Source organism: Camarhynchus parvulus, chromosome 4A (assembly GCF_901933205.1).
Source record: "Camarhynchus parvulus chromosome 4A, STF_HiC, whole genome shotgun sequence".
NCBI lineage: Eukaryota > Metazoa > Chordata > Aves > Passeriformes > Thraupidae > Camarhynchus > Camarhynchus parvulus.
Window position 1 is genome coordinate 15,328,199 of NC_044600.1, and position 19,649 is coordinate 15,347,847.

The 19,649-nt window shown below is 44.1% G+C and overlaps 1 protein-coding gene across 1 annotated transcript in view; it reads left to right on the forward strand.

Moving 5' to 3' along the window:
- The first annotated feature begins 1,744 nt into the window (after nt 1–1,744).
- The window catches only part of TAF1 (TATA-box binding protein associated factor 1), a 30,270-nt gene continuing 12,365 nt past the window's right edge, over nt 1,745–19,649 (forward strand). Inside the window, 26 exon segments of the mRNA XM_030967694.1 lie at nt 1,745–1,891; nt 2,721–2,838; nt 3,412–3,528; nt 4,320–4,439; nt 5,035–5,108; nt 7,086–7,304; nt 7,737–7,955; nt 8,160–8,361; nt 9,242–9,355; nt 9,679–9,846; nt 10,228–10,355; nt 10,463–10,570; nt 11,397–11,570; nt 11,659–11,832; nt 11,916–12,020; nt 12,951–13,151; nt 14,084–14,225; nt 14,676–14,806; nt 15,351–15,431; nt 15,833–15,982; nt 16,121–16,240; nt 16,404–16,579; nt 17,470–17,705; nt 18,980–19,187; nt 19,440–19,497; nt 19,499–19,606. Coding sequence (XP_030823554.1) covers nt 1,766–1,891; nt 2,721–2,838; nt 3,412–3,528; nt 4,320–4,439; nt 5,035–5,108; nt 7,086–7,304; nt 7,737–7,955; nt 8,160–8,361; nt 9,242–9,355; nt 9,679–9,846; nt 10,228–10,355; nt 10,463–10,570; nt 11,397–11,570; nt 11,659–11,832; nt 11,916–12,020; nt 12,951–13,151; nt 14,084–14,225; nt 14,676–14,806; nt 15,351–15,431; nt 15,833–15,982; nt 16,121–16,240; nt 16,404–16,579; nt 17,470–17,705; nt 18,980–19,187; nt 19,440–19,497; nt 19,499–19,606 — 3,777 coding nt within the window. The 5' untranslated portion in view covers nt 1,745–1,765.

Sequence of the window (19,649 nt, forward strand, 5' to 3'; positions counted from 1 at the left end):
AAGCCAGTGCACGTGATTTGTTTTAATGCTGGTCAGACCTAAATCAACTGTCTAGTGACCCCGGTGCAAGCCCATAACCTTTGCTTTATTCAGAAATGTAGTTTTAAAAAGTCTGTGATATGTTTGAACTAGTCTTAAGAGGTGCCTGAAATTAAAAGTCTACCTTTTTTTTTGGCTACATAATATTTGCAGTTTTGTACTGAAGCTACTACTGTTTTTAAAAGTTTTTACTTTTTTACATACTGAAATCTTTTAATCCTGTGCCTTTTTGTGGTTATTCCTAACTGAATTACACACCTTTTGTGGAGAAGAAATCTTGTGAGCAAGTATTATTGCACAACCCCTCCATTTCTGTAGGCTCAAGCAGCCATCCTGGAGTGAACTGGAAGAGAGTGTAGCGAGATAAAATTCAACTACTTAATCAATTTATTTGATTTGGTTACACCGTTGATTACATTATACCAGAACACCTTATCCCCACTTAGATTACTTAGCAAATGGATTGCACAACAGTGCTGAGGAGAATAATATGATAGTGATAAAAATGAGCAGAGGGAACTTTGAACCATCAAAGACTTTTTACTCACTTTGGAGAACCTGGTTATTTAAATGCTTTGTATTTCTGTCACCCTCTGATGGCAGTAAAAGTCCTGACTAGTAGCTGGTTTCCTCCAGCCTCTGCTTTCCATGAGGGTGAGCTTCAGGACAAATCCAGAGAGATTTTCCTTTCAGTGGGCATTCTCCTTTCTTGATCCTCCTTCCTTTTATTCCCCCCCCAGAATCCTTGGTCCTTCTTTTGTAAGTAACCCAGTGCTTCAGTTTACAATCAGTTCTGTTTCTTCCATGCTTTATTTTTCTTCTGTGGGCAGTTGAAAAATACAGACTTCACATAATCTCGTGGCTGGATTTTGTCTTGTTTTGGGATGCCAGAAAACTCAGTGTGGGTTTTCTGAAGGGTTCAAGGTCCTTTGGTTTGTCACTGAATGGAGATGCAATGTGTATATCTTAATTCACAGAAGAGACTCACTGTGAAGACACAGATTTTAACCTTTGCTTCGTAAATTATTTCTGAACTACTTTGGTTTTATTTTTTAAATACAGCTGAAGCTGAGCAGTTCAGGAATTGTGTGTCCAAAGGATATCCATGAGCTGTGCTTAGATTTGGCAGTGTTTTCTTCAGTTTACAGCTGTAGCTATTTCGATGAAATTTAAAGTAGAAGAACCTCCCTGTGCTTTGTCTCCAGGTGCTAAACCTCACTCTGTAGAAACCTTGGTGCTGCTTGGGCTGACCCAAGAAGTGGATGGATCTCAGAGGGGTCCCAAACCCCAGAGTGGGCAGCAAGGACCACCCATCAGCAGTGGGAGCCCAAGACTCTGAAGTGTGGTACTGATACATACACTGGCAACTTGATTTTATGCTATAAAATAATTTGTATTACATCTAACAGTTTTAAAGGATTTTTTTTCCTCCTTTTTTATTTTATAAATTATGCATAATGACATTGTAATAAACCTTTCCTCACCTCTCTGGCTGTCGCATTAACTCGCCCTGCTGTTTGTACCGCCCCTGTGCTGAAGGCAGCTCTTTCCTGTGGAAAGCCAGGCCCGGTTCTTTGAGGCAATAAAAGGAATTTTTGGCAAGGCCGGAGCGTCTGCGCTTCCTTGTGCGCCGCGGGGCGGGGCCGCGCGGGGGCGCTGTGGGCGGGCGCCGCTCCCGGGGCCGCTCCCGCCGCCGTTTCCGCTCGCTCTCGGTGGCTCGGCAGCGATGTCGGACTCGGAGAGCGAGGAGGAGGCGGACGGCGGCCGCGCCGAGCCCTTCTCCTTGGCCGGCTTCCTCTTCGGCAACATCAATGAGGCGGGACAGCTGGAAGGGGACAGCGTCCTCGACAAGGTAGGGCCGTGTCGCTCCGGGAAGGCACCGCGGGCGGAGGGATGTGTGAACCGGGGTGCTTGGGGCGTCCTGTGGGCTGTCCCGGGGTGAAGCCGGGGTGACCCGGTTTGGGCCGGGATGTACCGGGATATCCCGGGCTCTGCTGGGGTGAACCGGGATGCATCGAGGTGCTCAGGGTGTTCTGTGGTCAGCCGGGGTGTCCCAGGATAACCCGGGATGCATCGAGGTGCTCAGGGTGTTCTGTGGTCAGCCAGGGTGTCCCAGGATAACCCGGGATGTATGGAGGGGCTCGGGGTGTTCTGTGGTCAGCCGGGGTGTCCCAGGATAACCCGGGATGTATGGAGGGGCTCGGGGTGTCCTGTGGTCAGCCGGGGTGTCCCAGGATAACCCGGGATGTATGGAGGGGCTCGGGGTGTCCTGTGGTCAGCCGGGGTGTCCCAGGATAACCCGGTGTATGGAGGGGCTCGGTGTGTTCTGTGGTCAGCGGGTGTCCCAGGATAACCTGTATGGAGGCTCGGGTGTCTGTGGTCAGCGGGGTGTCCAGATAACCGATGTATGGAGGGGTCGGTGTGTTCTGTGGTCAGGTGTCCCAGATAACCCGGATGTATGGAGGTGCTCAGGGTGTCCTGTGGTCAGCCGGGGTGTCCCAGGATAACCCGGGATGTATGGAGGGGCTCGGGGTGTCCTGTGGTCAGCCGGGGTGTCCCAGGATAACCCGGGGTGTCCCGGGATGCCCGGGGCGGGCTCTGGGGCAGGACCCAGCAGGCGCCCCAGGGGCTCGGCCCGGCCCGGCCCGGCGCTCGGAGCCTCCCAGCTCTGGTCTCCCCAGGAATCCAAGAAGCACCTGGCCGGGCTGGGCGTGCTGGGACTAGGCAACCTCATCACCGAGATCACCGCCAGCGAGGAGGAGAGCGCCGAGAACGAGGAAGCGCACCTGGACGAGGAAGGTTTGGCGCTGGGGTGGCTGCGCTTGGGGAGCAGAGGGGCTGCAGGGGCACAGCTCTTGCCGGAGAGAACAAAACGCACCCGGGTCTGCAGGGACTATCATGGTGGTCTCTGGCCAGAGGCCCTCTGTCAAAGGCCTTCCCTTCTCCACCCTGCCAAACAGAATCCCACGACAGCTCCTGATCAGTTCTGCACCTGTTCCCTTTAATTTTTTATAAGTACTTTTTCTTTTACTTGTCTTTCCTCCTTCATAAATAAGTTTTGTCTGTGTTTGTATTAAAGAAGCTTACTTAGCACACAGTATAATAATATCTTTTTCTGAACTTGTTGAACTGTTTTTACAAGTAAGTGATAAGTGCTCCTTGTGCTAAATTTGGTTGCTTACCAATCTTTTAGGGGAAATTCAGAGCCATGAGAGCTTTTGATTACAATGAGGGGAACAGTACTCTGGTGGGAGATGCTAATCAGATAGTTTTGTTTTTTTAAATAAAGGAAGCATACAAAGGATTCATAAGCACCTAGTGAAGTCTGATGTAACTAACATAAATTAGGATAAAGTTTTGTGTTTCTCCTAGGCTGGGTTAAGAGCACAGAGGATGCTGTTGATTACTCAGACATCACTGAAGTGGCAGAGGATGAGAGCCGGCGGTACAAGCAGGCGATGGGCAGCCTGCAGCCAGCTCGAAGGCCAGGTAAAGGGGCCCAGCACTGCAGCTCTGCCTGTAGGAGCTCTTCTGGGGCATCGTGCTTTCTTACTCCTTGCTTCAAGAGCCCAGTATCAGCTTTTGTGAAACTCTTCACTGGATATGAAGCCACTGCTTACTGTCTTCCTCTTTTAAGAAATCTCTTCCTCATTGAAGTCGCTTCAGTCTTAGTATCTCTCTCCTGTTTTATCTTGACTTTTTTTTTTAAGACTCTGCAGAAGGTACCTTGGCTCTTTTGTTGGTCCCAGGTATCTCTGTCTGTATTCTGGCCTAAAATATGCTTTCAAAACCAAGCAGCTTTTCCATTTCAGTAGCTGCTGGTGTAAATGCTACATCTTGGCATATTCTTTAAAGGTGTCTTACGCTTAACCTGTCTGGTGACTTTCTGTGGTGAGATATGAAGGTGATTTGGACTTTTTAACCAACATTTTCTTTATTTGTTCTACAAAGAGTGAATAAAAGGATGTGATAGCAGAATATATAAACACATAGGCAAACTGTGAGTAAAAGAAGGTCATAGCAGAATATATATACACATAGATTTTAAGTGCTTCAGTCATCTTTCTGTCAGTTTCTCTTTGTCCTTCCTTCTTGGTATTTTTTAAATTTACATCTTGCAAGTGAGTTTGTGCAGGAAGCTGAACTACTAAGAGTTTTTATCTAGTTACAAGATATGAATGGTGTCTATGCCATCAGGTTTGAGACAGAATAAATGGAAAGGGTGCCTGATTTTGTTTTATTATCTGCTTACCACGTGGTCTTGTCTCCTGCCTGGTTAGATGAAGATGAGGATGATTACGATGCTGACTGTGAAGACATTGATTCCAAGCTGATGCCGCCACCACCACCCCCTCCAGTACCTGGAAAAAAAGAAGATGAAAAGGATGCAGCTGCCACTGGTGAGTGAAGACTTTCTTCTTCTCTCTGGCAATGTGAGTGTCTGAGGAAAGTGAGAGCTTCTCTGTAGCAGTTCTGCGGCACCACGCGTCACCCAAACTCAGTCTGCAAACTGCATCTGAAGGTGAGTGTTCATGGTGTTACAGGGTTGCCTGAATCCCAGGGTGAAGTATTGTATTTCCAGTGACTGTTGAAATGCCTGTTTTGACAATGAAACTGTTTTTTTATCTCATCCTCTCAGTTGTGGCTGGGGAATTCACCTGGAACGCTTAGGATAAAATGAAAGGTTAAACCAGAATGGTACTTAGACCGCCTGCACAGGCTTAATTTTTGCATAACTTCATATAAACAGTAAATGTGGCACTATGGGGTTATGCTAGGGGAGAGGGAGGAGACCTGTTTGTTTATGAGGTGCTTGTTCTGTTGTAGTATCTGAAGATGGAGACGGTATCATTTTGCCCTCCATCATTGCTCCTTCCTCTGCTGCCTCTGACAAGGTGGATTTCAGCAGCAGCTCTGATTCTGAGTCAGAGATGGGACCTCAAGAAGCCAGGCAGGCAGAATCCAAGGAAGGCAAACTCACACTTCCTCTTGCAGGAATCATGCAGCGAGATGCTACCAAACAGTTGCCAAGTGTTACAGAGCTCTTCCCAGAATTTCGACCAGGCAAGGTATTGTAAGAGATACGTGGAGGAGATGTGTGTCATGTAAGCTCTCTAAATATGCATTGTACAGTGTTTAGGGGTATCTACTCAGTAATCACATAGATGTTCTTACTCACTCAATACTTTCTTTAGTTTCTGTGCGCTGCTGTTTCCAGATTGATTTTATCTAATAATTTTCCTGCCATTTGCAAGAATCTCTTAAAAAGCATCCTATAAATCAGGGTGTGAATGTTTTGCTGACCATAGCAAAGGCCTGTTGATTTGATAATTTTGCCAGATGATTAAAAACCAGTGCTAATCTGTCTGCTTCTTGGCTTTTCTGGTAAATACTTGCTCCTCCTTTTATCTGTCCTGAACTTGGTGTGCTTTTCCTGTAACAATTTGTGATCTGTATCTTTACTTAATTCTCTCCTGAAATTGCTCTGAGCATAAATCAGAGCAAGTTGGTTCAAAGAATGGTTGGGTTTTGCACAAATTCATTACAATTCTTTCCTAAATGCTTCCAAATAGAAAATGCAGTTTATGTATTTCAGTAATTATTTTGGAAGTTTTAAAGTTGTCAAGAAGAGAGGAAAAGGTAGGAGGAGAAGGACAGTGAAGATGGGCTTATAGTTGCCAAACAGATAGTTGTGAATAAGGATAACTTGGTTTTATGTGTACCTCAGAGAGTTTGTGTAAGGAGCTGAATAATTTGCATAATTGATGTCATGTTTTAATGACTTAGCTGAACACTGTCTATTGGTAATGTAGGTGAGGCTCTAGCACAGAAATTTCCCTTCTCAGTGTTTTCTAGGCTTTTACAAACTTGGTGTTTCCTGTATATCAGTCAGTGTGTTCATTCCTTTGATGCTCAGCATGTAATATCAGAGATTGGCTCAGTGTTGGGTGTGCCCAGTGGGTGCAGAAATCAGTGCAAGCAATTAATGCTGAGCACTTGCCATGATTAATTAATGAGCAATAGAGCTGGCAAAGCCTAAAGCCCTGTAGATTTTGCTATGAGGATGGGTTGCTGTGCATGTTAATGTAACATTGTATTTTTGGATGAAAACAGCATGTGCAGAAGCAGACTTTTGTGTTCATTTAACCTGTTAACAGTTTAACTATGTCTGAGACCTTTGCTCTTCATGACAGGTCATTGAAACTCATTGAAACTGGATAAAGGGTTTGTAAATAATCTGTAGGAGTTTTGGAAAGAAGGTTACATGGATAGGCAGAGGTGGACAGAGTGGTCATATAAACATTTCCTTTGGGGATCAGTGTAACAGATTAACAGAGAACATTAATAAGGGTGTATCTGCAAATCTTTGGTTCTAATTCCTGTTTCCTAAATATGTCAGTTAATTTAGAAATAATTTTTTACCTCTTTAAGAGAGTTCTTAAAAGAAAATAATAAATTTAAGTGTTTAAAAACAAGCAATCATACCCATAGAAGGAACAGGAGAGAAAATGTATCATGACCATGAGTGCAGGTTATGGAGGTGTACAGTATAGGGGAACTGCATTATAATGGAAGTAAAAATAAGTGTATTATTTCTGGGCCATATTATCTATCTGTTTGCTTAAGAAATCTCTATATAACTCTCTTTTAGCTTGTCTCTTTTGCTGATAATTTTATCAACTCTTCTTCAACCTCCATCTGTCTTTCTGAAGATTGTGGATTGTTCAGAATGAAAATCAATTGCTTCCAGGTGGTGTCTAACCACATGTCCAATATGTAAAGGCAGCCTTTCTTTCCTCTGATTTTCTCTGTGTCTGAAATTAAGAATATATCCTTTTGGAAAGGAGGGATCCATCAAACAGAAGGATCAGAAACTTTCTTTTTGAGTATAACCAAGAAGTCCTTGATTGCATTGGGAACTGGGGTTGTATCACAGGCCAAGCTTCTGAATTTCAGAGTGCTCGCTTGCATTAGAGTTCTTCAGGTGAGAGCAAGCATTCCACAGTGTCTGTTTTAATCTGATCCTCTGTTTTTTCCCGTTCCAGGTGCTGCGTTTCCTGCGTCTCTTTGGCCCTGGGAAGAATGTTCCGTCGGTCTGGCGAAGCGCCCGGAGGAAGCGCAAGAAGAAGCACCGGGAGTTGGCGCAGGAAGTGCAGATACAGGAGGGTGAAGTTGTGGTTGAGAGTGGAGTGGAAGGAAAATCTCCTTGGGAGTATGAGTTTGCTGCTCCTCCCCCTCCTGAGCAGTGCCTTTCAGATGATGAGGTGGGATATCTGAGACTTAGGGTCACCAGCTAGTGCTGGGGGTAGTAGTGGATTGGACAGTGACTTTTAGAGGAAGGAGCTTTTCCCTCAAAAGAAAAGTGGAGAACAGAGTTGGCTTGTATTCCAGCTGGGCAGCAGCTCTTCTCCTAATACTAGTCAGTGACTTCAGGTGATTTCTTCTTACTGAGAAGGCTGCATCCGTGGTGCAGGATCAATAGGAGAGCTTACCCTCTTTGTGTCATTGAAGAAATCTCTGTGTTCTTGGAAGTCTAATTGCAGAACATTCTTAAGGCAACTAGTAAGTATGGAAAAGAACTTCTTAGAAATGCTTTTCTTCTATCAGACTAAGCTGGGAAACTCGGGAGGAAGAGACCACTTACTGACACTTAGATAAACCACCAGTGTAACCATTCCCTCTTTGCTGTGCTTCAGATTACCATGATGGCACCTGTGGAGTCAAAGTTTTCCCAGTCAACTGGTGACACAGACAAGGTGACAGACACCAAGCCCAAGGTGGCCGAGTGGCGCTACGGCCCCGCCCAGCTCTGGTACGACATGCTGGGCATCCCCGAAGATGGCAGTGGCTTCGATTACGGCTTCAAGCTGAAGGAGAAGAATGAGGAGGAGGCTAAAGGGCACGCAGAGGAGGGGGTGAGAGGGGAGCCGTGGAGCAAAGTGTGGGGATGGATGTGGGGATTGCTGCACAATGAGAATCCGGCGATGGGCTGGTGCATTGTTGTGCGCTGTGCAAAATGAGACGTTGAATTTCCTGCTGTTGGTTTGGAATGACGTCTTTCAAGTCATGTCTTCCAACATGACTTCCACGTCTTCCAAGTTCTTATTACTCCCTTGCAGGATGCAGAATCGTCAAAGGAGAAGGATGATCTGCTAGCTGATGAGCACTTCCTCATGGTGACACAGCTCCAGTGGGAGGATGATGTCATCTGGAACGGGGAGGATGTCAAGCACAAAGGGACTAAGACACAGCGTGCGAGCTTGGCAGGCTGGCTGCCATCCAGCATGACCAGAAATGCCACTGCCTACAATGCCCAGCAAGGTGACTGGGGCTCTGACACCAGCTTTACTTGCTGTAGTGAGCTGACTCATTACATGCTTAACTGCAGCACTCAGTAAAATTGTACATATACAGTTGCATGTCTCAAATGTAGAACATAATTCCCCCTGTTAGGGAGTGCTTTTTTGAAAAATCACGGCTGCACTGAGAATTCTGAGACTCGGTTTCTTTCCAAAACCAGAGTAGGTCACTTCTGTTAAAAACCCCCTATCCCAGCTCTGTCTTTTTTCTTTCCACGTGGAATACCAGATGCTGGATCCATCTACATTAATATCAAGCAAAGCTGCCCTTAGGATTTCCTCTTTTTGTAGGCTAGTGGAATTTTGTTTACTTTTGTTTTTAATTGGAAGAATTATGTGAAAGTCTTCAGAAATTTTTGCTCAACTAAAAATTGTATTGTTTTTTCTAGTTAGGAAGTAACAATTCTTACAAGCCTCAGACTTCTTTTAGATATGGATGCATTTTAAATGGAAATTTTTCATGTAGAATGAATGTTTGTCTTCTGTTTGTCATATCTTATCCTGCTTCTACAAGGAAGGACTAATGGGGATGTCAGATCTTTATTGGGTACCAGTGTCAATTCTTTAGTGTTCAGCTGTGAGTACAAGACACTGAGGCGTTTAGTAGGCGAATTGGAAGTTCTTTGAAGAGGCTGCAGACTCCAGCAGTCAGCTCTGTCTGAACTGTGTTTTTTTAAGCTTTCCCAGTCCTAATGACACATGTCACTCTTTGGGGTATGAGCAGTAGGTCCATCAGGCTGAAAGTCACTCTTCATGCAACCCCCCAGTCCTGGTTTGAGGCACTGCAATGCCCCTGACCCTCCCACTCAAGCTGACCTTGCTTTTGGTTTCCTTTTCTCTAGGTTTGAACCGCAGTGGCTCTTTGCTCAACTCACCAATTCCTCTAGCACAGAAACCCAATGTTGCAGGAGTCCTGGGCATAGCAAAGTGCAAGGAAAAGGCCCCTGAACAGCAAGGTAATGGTCCATGAAAAGGTGCATGTGACACTCACTTCTGTGGCAGAAGGGCTACTTGTTTGCTCTAAAACTTTTGGAGGCTGTGTTTCAAAAGAGCAAATTCTCTGAGCATTGGTAAAGCTCAAACTTGGGGCTCTACTTCCTCTTTGCTTTCAAGATCAGTTTTCTTTTGCCTTTCAGAGGTCCTGCTTCAGAAAGCCTGAAAGATGGGGAAGGTAGAGGGAGTAAGATGTGGGGGTGAGATCTGAAATAGTTTTCTGCCAAGGCTGAAATAGTTTTCTGTGTATAAAATTCTCAAGGGTTCTACTTTATGATTGTTGCAGTTTCCCTGGATGAAGACAAGCCCTGGTACTCCATTTTCCCAATTGATAATGAAGAGTTGGTGTATGGCCGTTGGGAAGACAATATCATCTGGGATGATCAGGCAATGGAAACCTACTTGGATCCCCCTGTCTTAACACTTGATCCAAATGATGAAAACATAATTCTAGGTACGTTTATGGCATCCAGAAATTTGACTTCTGTGGGAAAAGACAAGGGGAAATGAAAGCAAGGGTTTATAATCACACTGTTGTGGAAATAAATGGACTGGGGCAATACTTGTGGCCTTCCTTTGTTCTGGCTTTTGAAGTTAATTTGCAAGCCAAAGGCCTAAGCAGAATGTGGCAATGTTAATAACCTTTATTGGTCTGGTGTACACATTCAGCTTCCAAGTTAAATGCACTGACAGGAAACAAAAATTAATGCCTTGAAAGTTAAATTCAATGTGAATCATCTGGCTCTTGGTGTGTTTTAGGAGTGACTGTCTTAATTTGACTTGCATGCATGTTGGTTTGAAGAGGAAAGGTAGGGATGTAAACTTGTGCTTTTAGAAATTCCTGATGAAAAGGAAGAGATGACTTTGAACTCTCCATCCAAGGAGAACAAGAAAGAATCTTCTCTAAAGAAGAGTCGGATCCTGTTGGGAAAAACAGGTGTCATCAAGGAAGAACCACAGCAGGTCAGCATAAGCTTTAGCATCATCTCCAGGGTTAGGAATGATGAGGAGGGAGTGAGATTTGTTGTTTTTTTGACATCTCTCTCTCTCTGTGTTAAAAATGGAATTAGAACATGTCTCAGCCAGAGGTGAAGGATCCCTGGAACCTCTCCAATGATGAGTTTTACTACCCCAAACAGCAGGGACTTCGAGGAACCTTTGGAGGCAACATCATCCAGGTAGTTACAATAGTCTTCACTGTGAGTGAGAGAGCTTTAGTGTCTTGGTAGGTGGTTTCTAGCTGAGGGTAGGACTGAAGATTTGTAGAAAAACAGAATTTAGATTACAGCAGGTCAGTTAAGTGTTCATGAAAGATATTTTTAATGCTCAATTAAAGTTAGGAGTTTGAACTAATTTGTATTGGTTGCCCCATCAAACTGAGGTTTAGCTGCTTGGTCTTGCTGCGTCCTACTCACCATGCTTTTGTTTGGTGTCTCATTATGTAGTATTCTTTGTAAACCAATAGTGGGAGGGGAGAAGGAGGTGCAGTCTGTACTTCTGCTACTATGTGTCTTAGCCTGAATATTTTAAAATTAATTTACTTACTGATGAATATGAATTACTGCTCACTAGCCCTAGGTGAGGAGATGATAGTTTTTTTCTTCTTTCTTTGTGGAATTCATTGACTTCTAAAACCTCATCTGACTCCAGCATCTTCTGTAATGGGAAAACTGTATGTAATTCCAAATTAATTTCTCCCCCACTGAATAATGGCTTTACATGTAATTCCTGACTAGTAAAAAGATCCCACCATTGGGTACCATTTGAAATAGTAAAATTGAAACCATCCCTGTATGCAAAGGAGAGATCGTTATATGGAAGTAAGCACTATTCTGTCAAAAGGCAACATTTATGATGACAAGTGAATTTCAATACACTTGTGTTTCTGATAGGAGACCTAAAAATATCCATGGGCTTTCTTATTTAAGGTTTAACAGGATAGGAGGATGGTTTTATTTTTGAGATGGCGATGTCCCTCTTAGCACAGCTTTTGTTCTGTACCAGCACTCCATCCCAGCAGTGGAGCTCCGCCAGCCGTTCTTCCCCACCCACATGGGTCCCATGAAGCTGCGACAGTTCCATCGGCCTCCCCTGAAGAAATATTCCTTTGGTGCCTTGTCCCAGCCCGGGCCCCACGCTGTGCAGCCTCTGCTGAAGCACATCAAGAAGAAAGCCAAGGTCCAGTTGCTCCTGTCTGCCCCTGTGTGTGGCTCCTGGGCAGTTGGGTGAGCTGTTCTGCTGACGCTGTCCCCTGTCCCCGGCGCAGATGCGGGAGCAGGAGCGCCAGGCCTCTGGCGGGGGGGAGATGTTCTTCATGCGCACACCCCAGGACCTCACTGGCAAGGATGGAGATCTCATCCTGGCTGAATACAGTGAGGAGAACGCCCCTCTGATGATGCAGGTTGGCATGGCAACAAAGATTAAAAATTACTACAAGAGGGTGAGTATCAGATTCTGCTTTTGGACAGCAATTTCCCTCTGCCTCTCACTGAGAGCTAACAGCACTTCCATTGCACCTTCCAGAAACCTGGCAAAGATCCAGGAGCTCCAGACTGTAAATATGGAGAGACTGTTTATTGTCACACTTCTCCTTTCCTGGGTTCTCTGCATCCAGGCCAGTTACTGCAGGTGAGAAACGAGGTTTTTACATTTAAAAGACTGATAAGTTGGATGTGGCGTAATAGGCAGTGTACCTTTTACTCTTTACTTTAAGCCCTGTTTATTCAATCACAAATAATGCTCAGCTTCCAAAAAACCCACCAACTTCCTTTTGAATTCCAGTTTTGAATCTTTGCTGTTTTGCTTAGTAATAGCATTAGAAATAGTGTTAGAGAGGACTGAGGGGAAAACCAAAGCTGCTAGAATGCGGGGGAGCTCAATAAATAGGTGTTGGAGGGGATAGAAAACATGGATTTCTCACAGTCCAGGATTTTATATGTACCTTCTGAGAATTGCACTTGTAGTTTTTGTATGCCACTTACTAGGCAGGTGTACAGACTTCTGCTTTTATGAGCCTCTCTCTGTTGTTAAAATATATACATTTGAGATGGGGAGAGGAATTAAGAATGTTACAAGGATTACCTGGCTAATAATCCATTAATGTAAATATAAATGGATTTCAGTTAATGCTAGCTGCCCTTGCTGCAGCAGTAATTCTTCCATTCTGTACCACAGGATAAAGGTAAGGTGAAGGTTCATATTAGAGATTTATCACAGAACTAACAATGCTAATTCTGTGTTGGGCTGGTTTCTGTGGTTATTGTGCTGTTTTGTAGATGTGTTCTTTCTGCCTTTTATTGAAAGTGCCTCCTTAAAGGACCTGAAGTACCTCTAAATGTCCAAAGAGCCCTTCAATCTCTGCATTTGTTCTAGTGTTTCTTAAGCTTTTGTTCTTCATCCTTGATTAGTCCCTGCAATCTGCATATACTGTGATATAAAAATGGCATACCATTGCAATGAACCTTGAGGTGTTGTTCTCTTTTTTAAGATCTGTTTTGTAGATTGTATCACAGTAGATTTGATCAAAACTTCAGAACTTTCATTTGTTTCTCTTAACAGGCATTTGAAAACAATCTTTTCCGGGCCCCCATCTATTTACATAAGATGCCTGAAACAGATTTCCTGATCATCCGGACACGACAAGGTTACTACATTCGAGAATTAGTGGATATTTTTGTAGTTGGGCAGGAGTGCCCACTCTATGAAGTACCTGGGCCCAACTCTAAGCGAGCTAACACACATATCAGAGACTTCCTGCAGGTATGTGATAGGAGATTATTTGGGGATCTTGGGGGGTCTTTGGGGCAAGTCCATGGCATAGGTTTGGGCCTCAGGACAGTCTTGATTTGAGGATCTCATTGTCCTGCTCTGACTCCTTTTATTCATTTGTTTGTTTCCTTGTGAGGTGAGAGCACTGTAAGAATTGGATGTTAACCAGACAGGCCATTTTGGTTTTCATTTAACCAAAAATTTATAGCCTGGCTCTTCTGTTTTAATGGCATCCTATCTTATAAGTAAATGATAAAGGCTTTTTATTACCAGAATAAAAGGTCACAAAATTATATGTAAGTGTACAAAACTGAACAAATTAGACTGAGTTTTGAAGTGGTTGTGCTGTGTAAAATATCACTTAGATGGATTTTACTAAGAGTCAGTTAAGGAAACTTATCATTGTGCTATCAAACAGCGCAGAAATAATTGCTTCATAGGTCTTGTTGTGGTTGAGCTTTAGGATGATCTATGAGCATTCAATAATTACCCCCAATTCAGATTTTGGAAAAATTTCTAGTAATTTACTGTCAATTAAATTCAAAATTATAACTCAAGATATTTGCAGAGCAGCTCATACCTGTCCTTGATGATTGTTCTTGCAGGTCCTTTCTAGGATTAGACTTTTTTACCTTAAATGCCTTTTTTGAGTTCTTTAGCACTTTGGTTATTCATGCTGTACTAAAGCATGACTGTTTCTAATGCGATAAAACAAATTTTCAAGACAAATATGTTTCCACATCTCATTCACAAAAACAGCTGAACCTGAAGCAGACACACAGCTTGGAAAACTTCACTGAATAAATTTATGAGAAACAATGGTTTTTAAGTAGCAAATCTGAAGCGGTCACCAGAAACATCGTGTGTACTGTTTGTACAAGTTGGTTTATTGTTTCTTTGGACAAATGGGTGTTGTTTTGTAGGTTTTTATCTACCGGCTCTTCTGGAAGAGCAGGGACCGCCCGCGGCGGATCCGCATGGAGGACATCAAGAAGGCCTTTCCCTCGCACTCCGAGAGCAGCATCCGCAAGCGCCTGAAGCTCTGCGCTGATTTCAAACGCACAGGTACTGCACAAACCAAACAGGGTTTTGTTTGCTGGTCAGCCATCCTGTGCTGCTCCTGGAGCTCCAAACACAGCACAAAGAGGGAACATCTCCTGATAAACCATCCTTGAAAGCTTGTAGAACTGAAGTGTAATCTGACCGGGGTTCTGTTTGTTCCAGTTTTTAACAATGTGCACTTTCTTTTGGCACAAGTGTGCTTGATGGTGAGAAGTGACTATATTTAGTAGTCACTAGACAAGTGACAGTAGACACTAGTTACAAGTTTAGACATTTTTAATAACCCTTGGGCAGTGATTTATTTGTTAAAGACACAACACAAACACATTCCCTTCCCTCTGTGGGTGGCTGTGTTGTGTTTTACAAGCAAATACATGCACATGAAAGCCGGGACTGTGATGGCATCCAGCACACGTGGGAAACTACTCAGTGTTTGACCTGCGCATTTTTCAGGGATGGACTCAAACTGGTGGGTTTTAAAGCCGGATTTCAGGTTGCCAACAGAGGAGGAGATCAGAGCCATGGTGTCCCCAGAGCAGTGCTGTGCCTATTACAGCATGATCGCAGCAGAGCAGCGGCTCAAGGTAAATCCTGCTAAATCCAAGGCAAATTCCTGGCACCCTGTGAGGGCTGAGCCTAGGTAACACTTCCTCTCTGAAGCTAATTCTGCTATAAAGTAGGCAAGTTAGGTCCCTAACTGTTGTGTCACTTGCTAAGTGTGCTGCTGCATGAAAGGGAGTTAAGTTTTAAAGAGAGAAGCACTGTATTCTTACCTCCTGTTATCTGAATATTGAATAATCTGTGCTCAAAAGTACCAAAGGGAAAGTACAAGAAAGAGCTTATGTTTATACCTGGAGCTCTACAGCAGAAAGTAACCAGCAGGTGGCTGTAAGAGACACTGAATATTTTTTTTTTGCAGTTGAGTGCTCTGTTAGATATGGAGTTTGTCAAAATACTGGGCAGCTTGACATCTCTGCTACTGTTAGTCACTGTGAATCTTGCAGACAACTCTCTGTGGAAATTTGCTCGTTCAGCATGGCAAGTCTCCACAGAGACACTTCTAGTTCTCTCTCCAGTAAGCTTTTTAAGACTTCAGCTTCTCATTTTTTCCTTAATATTTCTCTGCAGGATGCAGGTTATGGGGAGAAATCCTTCTTTGCTCCAGAAGAGGAGAATGAAGAAGATTTCCAAATGAAGATTGATGATGAGGTATCATCAGAGTGATGCATGAGTGTGTACACCAGTATATAAATTTGAATGGCAGGAGAAAAATGAGGTCCTTATATTTAAAGGACATATTTAAAGTCCAATTCAGTGTTTCCAATGTTCACACAGCTTTCCTGGGAACTTTTGCTGGCAGCTCATACCTGTCTTTGGTGATTGTTCTTGCGGGTCCTTTCAGGGCTAAGCTTTTTTTACCTCAAATGCCTTTTTGTGAGTTCCTTAGCACTTCAGTTATTCATTGAAGTGTTATCAGGGCAGCTGAAGGATCAAGAGGAAGAATTCACCCTCATTGTGTCAGTTGAAAAGTTCTCAGTATGACTGTTAGAATTGCAAAATAAAAGCTTGGACTGTAACAGGGTTATGATTGTTTATTTTCTCGCTGGCAGGTGCGCACAGCTCCCTGGAACACCACACGAGCCTTCATTGCTGCTATGAAGGGCAAGTGCCTCCTAGAAGTGACTGGTGTTGCAGATCCCACTGGTTGTGGGGAAGGGTTTTCTTATGTCAAGATTCCAAACAAACCAACCCAGCAGAAGGTATAGTTCCCAAGGAGCAATGGCTGGGAAGTCATGTGGGAGAAGTGGACTAAATAAGGGCCATAAGGAAGAGAAAATATCAGATGAGCCTAGGGAAGACTCCTGTGACATTAATGGGCTGAATCTTCCTCTGAACAGGACGATAAAGAGCCTCAGCCAGTGAAGAAGACAGTGACAGGCACAGATGCGGATCTGCGCCGGCTTTCCCTCAAAAATGCCAAACAGCTTCTGCGGAAATTTGGAGTGCCTGAGGAGGAGGTGAGTGTGAGCCCAGGGCAGGCTGCATGCTTCACTAAGGCTTTAGCAGCTGATGGTGGAAGGGATGTGTAAATTTCTGCTTTGACCTCATGTGGAGAGGATTGAGCAGCCAGGTGCCTCAGCTGTGTGTCTCTAGAGCCACTCCTTGTTTTCCTGTTTGCAGATAAAGAAGCTGTCCCGGTGGGAGGTGATTGACGTGGTCCGTACCATGTCCACAGAGCAGGCACGCTCAGGGGAAGGGCCCATGAGCAAATTTGCCCGTGGCTCGCGGTTCTCTGTGGCAGAGCATCAGGAGAGATACAAAGAAGAGTGTCAGCGCATCTTCGACTTACAAAATAAGTGCGTTCTTATCTGATGTTCACAGCCTTGGACCCCACCCTGTCCCCACCTCAAAAGTCCAGCTCTGTGCATGTCTGGGGCTCACTGATATGTGGTGGTGTAGGTGTTCATTCAACTTGTTTGGCTCGTGAAATACAGCACTGAGAAAGAGGCCTTTGGCTGTTAATATAGAAACCCTCAGGTTTAGTGTCCTGCTGTCACAGACCTTTTGGAAAGGTAGAATGTGTTGCAGAGTCACAACACGAGATGTTCTACAGTTCTACACATCAGTAGTTCACCACCTTCTTTCCCTTTCCCTTTCCCTTTCCCTTTCCCTTTCCCTTTCCCTTTCCCTTTCCCTTTCCTTTCCCTTTCCCTTTCCCTTTCCCTTTCCCTTTCCCTTTCCCTTTCCCTTTCCCTTTCCCTTTCCCTTTCCCTGTCCCTGTCCCTTTCCCTTTCCCTTTCCCTTTCCCTTTCCCTTTCCCTTTCCCTTTCCCTTTCCCTTTCCCTTTCCCTTTCCCTTTCCCTTCCTGTTTTGTTCTGTTATGAACAATTTGCCATCTCTGTCTTGGGTAGCAGGTAGCAATTCTATGTTCTTAGAACTGCCAGAATTCATGCATTATTCCTTGTTCTGGCCTGAGACTTGAGAGTGGTGAGGCAATAAGGTATTGTTAATGAAGAAGAGATCAACTATTTGGGAAAGATTGTCTTGAAACAGTTGTTCCTTTAGCAGGGGTTAAAAGAAGGGCTGGGAAGGGAATATATTATGCCTGATGTAGTAGTGATTTGTATCATTAATTCTCAAATCTTTGCCTCATTTTTACCTTTTTATTTCTGGGAAGGTAACAGACTGATTTTTTTTCATTTGGGAGGGCAACATTCACTGACTTTCAGGATGCCTCCTATTTCAGGGTTCTGGAATCCACTGAGATCTTGTCAACAGATACAGATAGCAGTTCAGCTGAAGACAGTGACTTTGAAGAGATGGGAAAGAATATTGAGAATATGTTACAGAACAAGAAAACTAGTTCTCAGCTCTCTCGGGAAAGAGAAGAGCAGGAACGGAAGGAATTGCAAAGGATGCTCCTGGGAGAAGACAATGACAAAGACAGGGGCAAAAAGGACAGGAGAGACAAAAAGGGGCTGTGTAAGTAACTGCAACCACCAGAATTATGCCTGGGAGGGCATGCAGGACTTTATGTCCTGCTGCAAAGTGTGCTGATCTGGCCACTCAAGAGTGTGGATTCCTTACAGGGAGAATGTATAAACATGCTTATCTGGGGCTTTTCCCTCTCTGGGGGTTCTTCCTTCTCTTGAGCACTTAGTGGCTGAAAGTGCATGTGAAGTGTATTCATTGCCTCATATCTTTTGTTTATTTTATAACAAACTATAAACTTATTCTGGTATTTCTTTAGATAGTCACTGCTGCTTCCTGCTGAAGTTTCTTTTTTTTATTTTTATTTTGAGTGGGGAGCTGTTTTTTTCAGTATTTTTCTCAAGATGTCTTCACACATAGTTCCTGCAACCATCTTACGGTTGTGTAGTTGGATCTTCTGTGTACACACAGCTCTGTGTGTGAAGCAGACACAGTCTGCAGGCTGATAGCAGTGTCTGTTACACTGTGTGCTGTGGCAGCATGTTTGGAGGTAAATTGGGCAGCTGCCAGATTTGTATCTCCTAGAGATGTGCTTGTTTTAAGTGCATTCCAACAGAGAACTTGACATGTCCCTGACTGGCTGGTAAAACATTTGGCCTGTGAATGAACTTCATGAAGGTGCCCATGACCACTGTTACTTTTTGAATGTGTGTGAGCAAAGCTGAGCTCTGCATCTGAGTCAATGTTATTGTTGCCATCTATTCTCAAATTTGGAATAAATCAGTAATAAATAGTTACTGGAATAATTTATAAGGCAAACGTGGAAGATTTTTGATTATTATTACCTCATGGAAAGATATCCAGTGTTACTTCATACAAAACCTCTCAACCTGAATTATGAATGGTGCTGGAAAGATTCTGTGCTCACTTGACACACTGGTTGGAACACCCCTTGGAAAACTGGATAATTCTTGACCCTCAGTTTCTGCCAAATAACCATACCTATGATAAAAAGCACTGTAACTAATCCATCTGCAGGGCCAGATGCAATTGCATTGCAGGTTGCACCCGTGGCTCCTTGTTGACTGTAGCTGTTCTTTCTGGCTTTGTAATCTATGTGGATAATTAGGTTATCTTTGTTTCAGCTGGATTTCATGTCATGCTAAGAGAACATGAACAAGTAAGGGAAAGACTTCTATTAGGTTTTCCTGAGTGAGTGTCTTGGAAGTTTTTAAGCCAAAACTATCTGCTGTATTTAAACAATGGTATTTCTACAGTATGGAAAAAAACCTAGAAGCAAATAAAGCATTTTCTTGTGACAACAGCTTCAGCAGCCTCAGCAAACTCTCACAAGGACGATGACACTGCCTCTGTGACCAGCCTGAATTCCTCTGCCACGGGCCGGCGCCTGAAGATCTACCGCACGTTCAGGGACGAGGACGGCAAGGAGTACGTGAGGTGTGAGACGGTGCGGAAACCCGCGGTCATCGACGCCTACTGCCGCATACGGACCACCAAGGACGAGGAGTTCATGTAAGGCCTTCCTGCTCTCCTTCTCCTGTCTCTTAACTTTGCCTGCAGGCTTATTTCATTCCACTGACAGCATGAAGAAATGTAGAATTGAGTGTAGAAGCCCGGCGCAGTAATTGTGGAGAGAAAGAGATCTAATGGCTGTCCGTTTGGAGGGTCTCACAAACTTTGTGCAGTGAGTGAGCTGGCAGAAGAGTACCTGGTAAATAATGAACTAGGCTGGAAAATTTCTGTTTTTTTTTTCCCCCCACCCAGACGGAAGTTTGCTCTGTTTGATGAGCAGCACCGTGAGGAGATGAGGAAGGAGCGGCAGCAGGATCCAGGAACAGCTACGGAGGCTAAAGCGGAACCAAGAGAAAGAGAAACTCAAGGGCCCTCCAGAAAAGAAGCCCAAGAAAATGAAAGAGCGTCCAGACTTGAAAGTAAGCATTCCATACAGGTTCTGGCTACTGGAGAAATTTTCTG